Source organism: Euprymna scolopes, chromosome 32 (genome assembly GCF_053919585.1).
Source record: "Euprymna scolopes isolate OS-2025 chromosome 32, ASM5391958v1, whole genome shotgun sequence".
Taxonomy (NCBI): Eukaryota; Metazoa; Mollusca; class Cephalopoda; order Sepiida; family Sepiolidae; genus Euprymna; species Euprymna scolopes.
The window spans coordinates 79,861,328-79,874,716 of record NC_136513.1 but is presented as its reverse complement, the minus strand read 5'-3'; the positions used below and the strand labels follow the sequence as shown (position 1 = coordinate 79,874,716).

Below are 13,389 nucleotides of genomic sequence, written 5' to 3'. Positions count from 1 at the left end.
CATATTTTTATGTTAAAGCTTTCAATAGAACTCCTCATAAACTTGACATATAGACCTTCCGTTGGCAGCACACATATCCTCAGCATAAAGCGTCTCTTTAAAATACAAATATAGAAGCCCTGATATACTCCTTTAACATTAAATCTATCACTAAATGTGCTGTTAATTCTAACTCCACTTCAAGCATTTCTGTACATTGCTTGAATAACCCTCACTAACTACTAAGTAGCTTTAATTTATGCAAAGACTACCAGGCATCTCTTGGCACTCCGTGAAAAGCTTTTTACACGTTTACTAAAGAAAAATGCAAGTCCTTATTTTTTACCAAGGTACCTCTATCTTGGATGAAGCCTGCCTCCAACATCACCAGGCAGGCCCTTGAATGGAACCCGCAATGCAGGTGTAAAATTGGTCACCGGAGGCAGACATGGAAAAGAAGCATTGAGGCTGAGACCAGGGCTGCCGAAATGACATGAGCCGAACTGAAGAGGACCAGCCAAAACCAGGTACGTTGAAGGAGCATTGTTATGGCCCTATGTTCGACAAGGAATTAAGAGGCTTACACTAAAAAAAAAAAAAAACTTAATGGAGTCAATATGTGCATTATTAGCAGTGATTAATTTATTAATATTTCTTTCATGTTGTGTGGTAGGATTTCTACATACATTTTTTTTTGTAAATTTAGATGTGTCGAATAGAATTTCTTCTAATTTATCATTATATTGTTGGGTGGTCATTATGACAAATATATTTGGTTCATCAGTGCATTTAATGGTTATGTGCGAACTAGTTCAAGTTCAATAGCAGCTGTTCTTAGTTTATTAGTAAGTAATTGTGCTTTGGAGTAATGCTACCGTTTTTTTGGTCCCCCGACAAAAGAAGGGTGGATCTGTAAATTCATCTGTTCGTCTGTCCGCACATTTCTCAATAACTATGCCTTGGAATTTTTTTAAATTTTGCACAAACCTTAAACATGATATGAGTAAAAAAGGAGCTGAATTCCAATTGCCCCTACTAGTGCCTTTCGGGTTAAAATGGCTAAAATTGACACTTTTGTGTTTATTAAAAAAACTTGATCCCTTGGATTTTTATAAAACTTTCTGAAAAGTTGTAACTAACTGATTTCTATATAATTTTGTTTGTCTATACTTTGCAATAACTCTTGGATGTGCCCCAGGGGCTCTTTTAGGGCTAATAAAAACACTCCATTTTTGGGACCATTTTACCATATTTGTCCAAAATTTTCTGTGTATGTCTATTTTAAAAGTTTTGCATGGTGCTGAATTCAAATTTAAAAATGTTAAGGCCTTGGGGAATTTTGGGCCTAAATGGGACGAGGCAAATGATAGACTTAGTCATTTGTTTTTTTTTTGTTTTTTTTTTGCATGGTGCAGAACTCAAATTTACATAGATTAAGGCCTAAAACTGCACCATTTGTTCATTTTTACCAGGATTGACATTAGAGGAATGCCGTTTTGATCCTATGTTCCCCAAGGAATTAAGAGGCCTAAACTAAAACCTCTACTGTATTTGTCTCAGGATAAATATAGTACCAGTGGTATAATACCCACACTTAACCTTGTGTCTAACCTCCTAGAAAGGACTTGAATAAAATAAAAAGAATAAAAAGCAGGTTTCATAAATTTCTTACCTTGATCAGCACTTGAACAGCATTAAGAGTAGATTCCTGGAGGGGTGTGATTGTAAGCTCAGGGTACGTTGGTATAATGAATGGAGACATTTCCCCGTGGACCGGCACCGAGAGGGCACTCCGCAGGACAGTGGACAGTTTCTGGAGGTCAGCGGCTACAAACCTAGACTTGATGTGATGAAACAAGGGTGGAAACGTCTGAACGAGAGCGCTGACAAATGCCTGCGATGGAATGTAGGGCTTCTGGCTTTTACCCTCAGGGGGTTTTGTAGAGAGCATACCGATATTAAGCCAGACACGCCAGGCCGTTGACCAAAGGGTCAAATTGTACTCCACTTTACCACTATCATTCTGGATAGTTTTGTTGTTCGTGGCGTCACTTCCATCTTCACTGGAACGGTTCATGACTTCATCGGTAGGTGGCGTCATGCTGCCACGACTTGACTTTACGTCATCGCTCTTCTCTTTGGAATTGTTAATCTGCATGATCTCCTGGAAGCTCTTCAAGGCGGCCAACGATACTTCCGCACTCGGGCACAGTGCAGAGCATTCAATATGTTCAAGTAACAACGACCATGCTCGGGGGAAGTCACCTGAGAAAAGAGAGAAAGAGACACATGAAAATCCAATTCATATATTACAAGGGTTATTCCAAAAGTAAAGCCTCCTAATTTTTTTTTTTGAACTCAAAAAGTTGAAAAGATACAAAGATATGGTACCATTAAAACGAGCAAGCTTTTGTGCTCCAGAATTTAATTTTCTACATAGTCACCACCATTCTTGCCAGGAATTCAACAATACATCTCTGCTTCTGATGCACAACAATGACAGGTGTTGCTTTCTTATAGTCTCACATCATCACTATTTGCAACAGAGAGTTGAAAGTTTCAAGTCATGAATGCATAAGTTTAGTCATCATAACAATACGATCTGCAATCCCCTCTGATTTATTAAGGCAGAATAAAAAAAAAATAGGAGGAACTACTTTTGGAACAGCTCCTTGAAATCACCTTGATGTAAGTAGAGACTAATAAAAAAAAAAAAAAAAAAAAAAAAAAAAAAAAAAAGCTGAAATTGAGATAATAAGTCCCTATCTCCATAGATGCATTGGGGGCAATGCAACAATCAACTCAAACAACATGCAGCATCTCTTCCACACAACTTGTATGGAAGTCCCTAGATAACACTTCTCAGACAAAAATTTAACTGTCATCCCTTTTTTAAAAGATAGAATCGCCCGATTGTCAGAGACAAGATTCAAGCAAGGAAGCAAGTCACACAATTCATCTATATAATAGAACTAGCCTGAGTGCCTGGCGTTGCCCAGGTGTTTGGAAGTGTATGTTGAACATAAAAAAAAAGTAGTAGTAGGCAGGTAGGCTCGAACCTGTACAGCAAAGGAGGAAAAGAATGTGAAAAAAAAAAAAAAAATGTGGCGTCTTTGCTGTTGCGCCCATCGCCAAACCGGAAATGACGCAGGTTTAAATTAAGGCTAGACAATCGAAAAGAGGGGATGACTTTTGAAAATATCGGCAAAAAAAAAGTGACTCCTCCCTGTAGAAAAGTGCCTAGTTGAGGGTGAAGAAATTAATGTTTTTTGGCCAATTTTTTGATATTTGTCGTCCAAAGGGTCGAGCTTCAAAATTATACTAATCTCATGAAAATCCGTTGCCTTTGTGGAAAGTTTTAGGCAGACATACATTTAAACAGACAGGTGAGATTTATATTATAGATAAGCAATTTATGGTTGTATGTACGTTATCACCTTTCACACAGATAAAAAAACGAGTTTCTTCTATAAGCAAATCTGATGTCGCCTAAGAAAACAATTCCTATTTTACCTATTTAAAAATAAATTGTCCCAAAATCATTTTTAGTAAATTTTACAAATATTAAGCTGAAAATTATTTTTTTACAAAAAGAAAACAAAGAATATGTGTTTTAAAAAGAATTGCTTTGTTACAATTTCAAATAAAAAAAGAGACATATTCATTTTATTTATTTAAAGAATATTTAACCGATAAATATTTTTATGGAAGAAAAAAAAAGAGTTATTTTTTCTTAACTCTAACAGACATTAATTATTTCCATAGAAGTATTTTTTATAAACATGTTATTTTTATATACATGTGGATGCCGAGTACATCATGGAATTTCCATGGGTCCCGCTAGTTAAATAAAAGTTGCTATTGATTGGGAGTGGGGGTAGATGCAAGATCGTATCTTTCCTAAGGCGTTTTGCTGTCCGTAATAAAACACAGTGGATCGAATAGTATTTGGACGATACATACGTGATTGCACAGTCTGCAATGAGAGTATCCATTAGGGCAGTCATGAACCATCGTACAAAACAGATTATTGTCTCTGCCTTACGTTAATGACATGAGCTGAAAACCGGGAAGGAAATTCCGAGGACCACAAGCACTTGACATAAAAGAGGAATGAAGATGGATGAAGATGTAAAAATGGGAAAAGAATGAAACAAATTTCGGAAGAGAACAAATGGGTACGATTATTCCGATGAGTAAGTGCGTATATATATATATATATATATATATATATATATATATATATATATAGTCATCCACATACAGTACTGTTTCCCTGTTTCACAGCTCATCAGTGCGGCTAGACAGGCAAGTACCTCAAGCCAGGATTGAAACCCGACCGTTTGTACGGCAGTTAAGGCTTCTAACCATTACGCTATTGGCGGCTGCTTATATATACATGTATACATATATATATATATATACATATACGTATATATGTATACATATACATAAATGTATATATATGTATACGTGTATACATATATGTATATATATGTATATATGTATACATATACATAAATGTATATATATGTATACGTGTATACATATATGTATATATATGTATATATGTATACATATACATAAATGTATATATATATATGTATATACATGTATACATATACATATGTATACATATATATATATATATATATGTGTACATGTATACATATACATATATATACATATATGTATACATATATATATATATGTGTACATGTATACATATATATATATATATATGTGTACATGTATACATATATATATATATATATATGTGTACATGTATACATATATATATATATGTGTACATGTATACATATATATATATGTGTACATGTATACATATATATATATATATGTGTACATGTATACATATATATATATATATGTGTACGTGTATACATATATATATATATGTGTACATGTATACATAAATATATATATGTGTACATGTATACATATATATATATGTGTACATGTATACATATATATATATGTGTACATGTATACATATATATATATATGTGTACATGTATACATATATATATATATGTGTACATGTATACATATATATATATATGTGTACATGTATACATATATATATATATGTGTACATGTATACATATATATATATATGTGTACATGTATACATATATATATATGTGTGTACATGTATACATATATATATATATGTGTACATGTATACATATATATATATATGTGTACATGTATACATATATATATATATGTGTACATGTATACATATATATATATGTGTACATGTATACATATATATATATATGTGTACATGTATACATATATATATATATGTGTACATGTATACATATATATATATGTGTACATGTATACATATATATATATATGTGTACATGTATACATATATATATATATGTGTACATGTATACGTATATATATATGTGTACATGTATACATATATATATATATATATATATATATATATATATATATATATGATTTAACACACCATAAAGCGGAAGAGCAGTACCCGCATTAAGCTGGTCTGCAGTTTAATTTGTTGCTGGCCATCTTGCTCTTGCTTGTTGCTGGATCTCAACATTTTGAACCGAGAGAGAGACTTAGCTGTCGAACAAAGCTAAGACTCTGTAACATCATCTTTGTATAGATACTCCCTTAGGCATTTGGGCTCATGGATTTTAAATGTCTGAGGGAGTGGCACTCGTCTGACAAGACGTTGCAATCATCATATATATATATATATATATATATATATGCATACATATACATATATATATATATGCATACATATACATATATATATATGCATACATATACATATATATATATGCATACATATACATATATATATATGCATACATATACATATATATATATGCATACATATACATATATATGCATACATATACATATATATATATGCATACATATACATATATATATATATGCATACATATACATATATATATATGCATACATATACATATATATATATATGCATACATATACATATATATATATATGCATACATATACATATATATATATATATGCATACATATACATATATATATATGCTTACATATACATATATATATATATGCATACATATACATATATATATATATGCATACATATACATATATATATATATGCATACATATACATATATATATATATGCATACATATACATATATATATATGCATACATATACATATATATATATATGCATACATATACATATATATATATATGCATACATATACATATATATATATATGCATACATATACATATATATATATATGCATACATATACATATATATATATATGCATACATATACATATATATATATGCATACATATACATATATATATATATGCATACATATACATATATATATATATGCATACATATACATATATATATGCATACATATACATATATATATATGCATACATATACATATATATATATGCATACATATACATATATATATATATGCATACATATATATATATATATGCATACATATACATATATATATATATGCATACATATACATATATATATATATGCATACATATACATATATATATATACATATATATATATATGCATACATATACATATATACATATATATATATACATATATATATATATGCATACATATACATATATATATATACATATATATATATGCATACATATACATATATGCATACATATACATATATATATATACATATATATATATGCATACATATACATATATGCATACATATACATATATATATATACATATATATATATGCATACATATACATATATGCATACATATACATATATATATATATGCATACATATACATATATATATATATGCATACATATACATATATATATATGCATACATATACATATATATATATGCATACATATACATATATATATATGCATACATATACATATATATATATGCATACATATACATATATATATATGCATACATATACATATATATATATGCATACATATACATATATATATATGCATACATATACATATATATATATGCATACATATACATATATATATATGCATACATATACATATATATATATGCATACATATACATATATATATATGCATACATATACATATATATATATGTATACATATACATATATATATATGCATACATATACATATATATATATGCATACATATACATATATATATATGCATACATATACATATATATATATGCATACATATACATATATATATATGCATACATATACAAATATATATATGCATACATATACATATATATATATATGCATACATATACATATATATATATATGCATACATATACATATATATATATATGCATACATATACATATATATATATATGCATACATATACATATATATATATATGCATACATATACATATATATATATATGCATACATATACATATATATATATATGCATACATATACATATATATATATATGCATACATATACATATATATATATATGCATACATATACATATATATATATATGCATACATATACATATATATATATATGCATACATATACATATATATATATATGAATACATATACATATATATATATATGCATACATATACATATATATATATGCATACATATACATATATATATATGCATACATATACATATATATATATGCATACATATACATATATATATATGCATACATATACATATATATATATGCATACATATACATATATATATGCATACATATACATATATATATATGCATACATATACATATATATATATGCATACATATACATATATATATATGCATACATATACATATATATATATGCATACATATACATATATATATATATGCATACATATACATATATATATATGCATACATATACATATATATGCATACATATACATATATATATATGCATACATATACATATATATATATGCATACATATACATATATATATATGCATACATATACATATATATATATGCATACATATACATATATATATATGCATACATATACATATATATATATGCATACATATACATATATATATATGCATACATATACATATATATATATGCATACATATACATATATATATATGCATACATATACATATATATATATGCATACATATACATATATATATATGCATACATATACATATATATATATGCATACATATACATATATATATATGCATACATATACATATATATATATGCATACATATACATATATATATATGCATACATATACATATATATATATGCATACATATACATATATATATATGCATACATATACATATATATATATGCATACATATACATATATATATATGCATACATATACATATATATATATGCATACATATACATATATATATATGCATACATATACATATATATATATGCATACATATACATATATATGCATACATATACATATATATGCATACATATACATATATATATATGCATACATATACATATATATATATGCATACATATACATATATATATATATGCATACATATACATATATATATATATGCATACATATACATATATATATATATGCATACATATACATATATATATATGCATACATATACATATATATATATATGCATACATATACATATATATATATATGCATACATATACATATATATATATATGCATACATATACATATATATATATATGCATACATATACATATATATATATATGCATACATATACATATATATATATATGCATACATATACATATATATATATATGCATACATATACATATATATATATATGCATACATATACATATATATATATATGCATACATATACATATATATATATATGCATACATATACATATATATATATGCATACATATACATATATATATATATGCATACATATACATATATATATATGCATACATATACATATATATGCATACATATACATATATATATATATGCATACATATACATATATATATATGCATACATATACATATATATATATATGCATACATATACATATATATATGCATACATATACATATATATATATATGCATACATATACATATATATATGCATACATATACATATATATATATGCATACATATACATATATATATATGCATACATATACATATATATATATGCATACATATACATATATATATGCATACATATACATATATATATGCATACATATACATATATATATGCATACATATACATATACATATATGCATACATATACATATACATATACGCATACATATACATATACATATATGCATACATATACATATATATATATGCATACATATACATATATATATATGCATACATATACATATATATATATGCATACATATACATATATATATATGCATACATATACATATATATATATGCATACATATACATATATATATATGCATACATATACATATATATATATGCATACATATACATATATATATATGCATACATATACATATATATATATATATATGCATACATATACATATATATATATATGCATACATATACATATATATATATATGCATACATATACATATATATATATATGCATACATATACATATATATATATGCATACATATACATATATATATATGCATACATATACATATATATATATATGCATACATATACATATATATATATATGCATACATATACATATATATATGCATACATATACATATATATATGCATACATATACATATATATATGCATACATATACATATATATATGCATACATATACATATATATATGCATACATATACATATATATATGCATACATATACATATATATATGCATACATATACATATATATATTCATACATATACATATATATATTCATACATATACATATATATATTCATACATATACATATATATATTCATACATATACATATATATATTCATACATATACATATATATATTCATACATATACATATATATATTCATACATATACATATATATATATGCATACATATACATATATATATATGCATACATATACATATATATATATGCATACATATACATATATATATATGCATACATATACATATATATATGCATACATATACATATATATATGCATACATATACATATATATATGCATACATATACATATATATATGCATACATATACATATATATATGCATACATATACATATATATATATGCATACATATACATATATATATGCATACATATACATATATATATGCATACATATACATATATATATGCATACATATACATATATATATGCATACATATACATATATATATATGCATACATATACATATATATATATGCATACATATACATATATATATATGCATACATATACATATATATACATGCATACATATACATATATATATGCATACATATTCATATATATATGCATACATATACATATATATATGCATACATATACATATATATATGCATACATATACATATATATATATGCATACATATACATATATATATATGCATACATATACATATATATATATGCATACATATACATATATATATATGCATACATATACATATATATATATGCATACATATACATATATGCATACATATACATATATGCATACATATACATATATATATATATATGCATACATATACATATATACACTTGTGCCCGATATTATTCATACCCTTTGGATCTTTGAGATTTCTATAAGAATATTGCTCAAACCAGAAGGTAGACAATATTAAAGGGATTTCAAACAATAAATCAAGCATAAGCATTTAATTTAAACTCAACAAATAAATAAATTATGCAAGTTTGAAACATTATACAAAGAAAAACAATAATGGCACTAGTTCAAAATTATTCATACCTCTCTTACTAATAGTCAATAGCATGCCCTTTATTCTTAATAACTGCCTGTAACCGTTTTGGATATTTATCAACAAGGTTTTTACAAGCATCAACACTGATTTTTGACCATTCTTCAATGCAGTAGTTCTCCAAATCCCTCAAATTTCTAGGTTTCCGCTTTTTAACCTCAGTTTTCAATATGTGCCAGAGGTTTTCGATAGGGTTCAGGTCGGGACTCTGGCTAGGCCATTCGAAAACATTAATTTGATTATGCTCAAACCATTTCTTGACTATTTTGGCAGTATGTTTTGGATCATTATCCTGTTGAAGGACCCAGTTTGGTCCTAAATGGAGCTTCTCCGCAACCTGTCTAATGTTTTTTCTGGAGTATCTCCAAATATTGCTCCTTCTTCATGGTTCCATCTATCTTGACCAAACTACCTGGACCACTAGCCGAAAAGAAGCCCCAAAACATTAGGCTACCACCACCATGTTTCACCGTGGGTATGGTGTTTTTTGGGTTGTAAGCTTCTCCTTTCTTCCTCCAAACGTAAGAAGCATCATATGGCCAAACACTTCAATTTTTGTTTCGTCAGTCCACAAAATACTTGAGAAAACGGACTCTGGAGAATTCACATGGGTCCTAGCAAACTTTAGACGTGCTGCAAGGTGTTTTCCGGTGTGCAATGGAGTCCTTCTTGGTCTTCTTCCTTTCAGACCATTTTCATGCAGAGTCCTTTGCAATGTTTGCCTTGATATTTTTATGCCAGAAGACTCCAGATTTTCTAAAATGTCCTTAGTAGTGGTGGTTGGATTTGCATTAACACTTCTTACAATATTCCTGGTGGCTCTAGCAGACAGTTTCCTTTTCCTTCCTCTACCAATCAAGTTGTTTGTTGTGTGGTGGCTCTGGAAGTTTTTGATGATGCTCTGTACTGTTGCTGTAGGGACCTCAAATTTCTTGGAAATTGACTTGTAACCTAAACCATCCTTATGTGAATTCAGTTTTAGTCCTAAGATCATTACTAAGCTCTTTTTTCTTCCCCATTCTAATAATTTTTATTCTTTTATTGGTTTTCAGTTGATATAATTTTAATTTCTGAAAAATGCAAAAAACGAAATGAAATTAATCAAAGGTTGTATAAAAGCATTCAGAATAAGAATCAAACAGGAAAAAAACAGTCAGAAACTGGATTAATACTGAAAAAATAAGGGGGTATGATTATTTTTGAACATTGCAGATTTTATAAATAGTTGTATATTTCTTTTATTACAAGTATCCCGAGATTTTAAAATGACGAACATGATCAGAAGAGGTTTATTAAGAATATATATCAATATGGACGTAAACAATAAATTCTTACAAAGTTACACCTAATAAACTCAATTTTCAAGGGGGGGTATGAATAATATCGGGCACAAGTGTATATATGCATACATATACATATATATATATGCATACATATACATATATATATGCATACATATACATATATATATGCATACATATACATATATATATATGCATACATATACATATATATATATGCATACATATACACATATATATATATATATGCATACATATACATATATATATATGCATACATATACACATATATATATATATATGCATACATATACATATATATATATGCATACATATACATATATATATATATATATGCATACATATACATATATATATATATATATGCATACATATACATATATATATATGCATACATATACATATATATATATGCATACATATACATATATATATATGCATACATATACATATATATATATATGCATACATATACATATATATATATATGCATACATATACATATATATATATGCATACATATACATATATATATATGCATATACATATATATATATATGCATACATATATATATATATGCATACATATATATATATATGCATACATATACATATATATATATGCATACATATACATATATATATGCATACATATACATATATATATATCCATACATATACATATATATATATCCATACATATACATATATATATATCCATACATATACATATATATATATGCATACATATACATATATATATATGCATACATATACATATATATATATCCATACATATACATATATATATATCCATACATATACATATATATATGCATACATATACATATATATATGCATACATATACATATATATATATGCATACATATACATATATATATATGCATACATATACATATATATATATGCATACATATACATATATATATATATGCATACATATACATATATATATATGCATACATATACATATATATATATGCATACATATACATATATATATATGCATACATATACA

The 13,389-nt window shown here is 25.8% G+C and overlaps 1 protein-coding gene across 1 annotated transcript in view; it reads right to left on the bottom strand.

Moving 5' to 3' along the window:
• Positions 1–13,389, bottom strand: part of LOC145256176 (protein MON2 homolog) — a 1,437,553-nt gene that overhangs the window by 303,889 nt on the left and 1,120,275 nt on the right. The window contains exon 28 of the mRNA XM_080114764.1: positions 1,652–2,244. Within this exon, the coding sequence (XP_079970890.1) occupies positions 1,652–2,244 (593 nt within the window). The remainder of the gene's footprint in view (positions 1–1,651; positions 2,245–13,389) is intronic.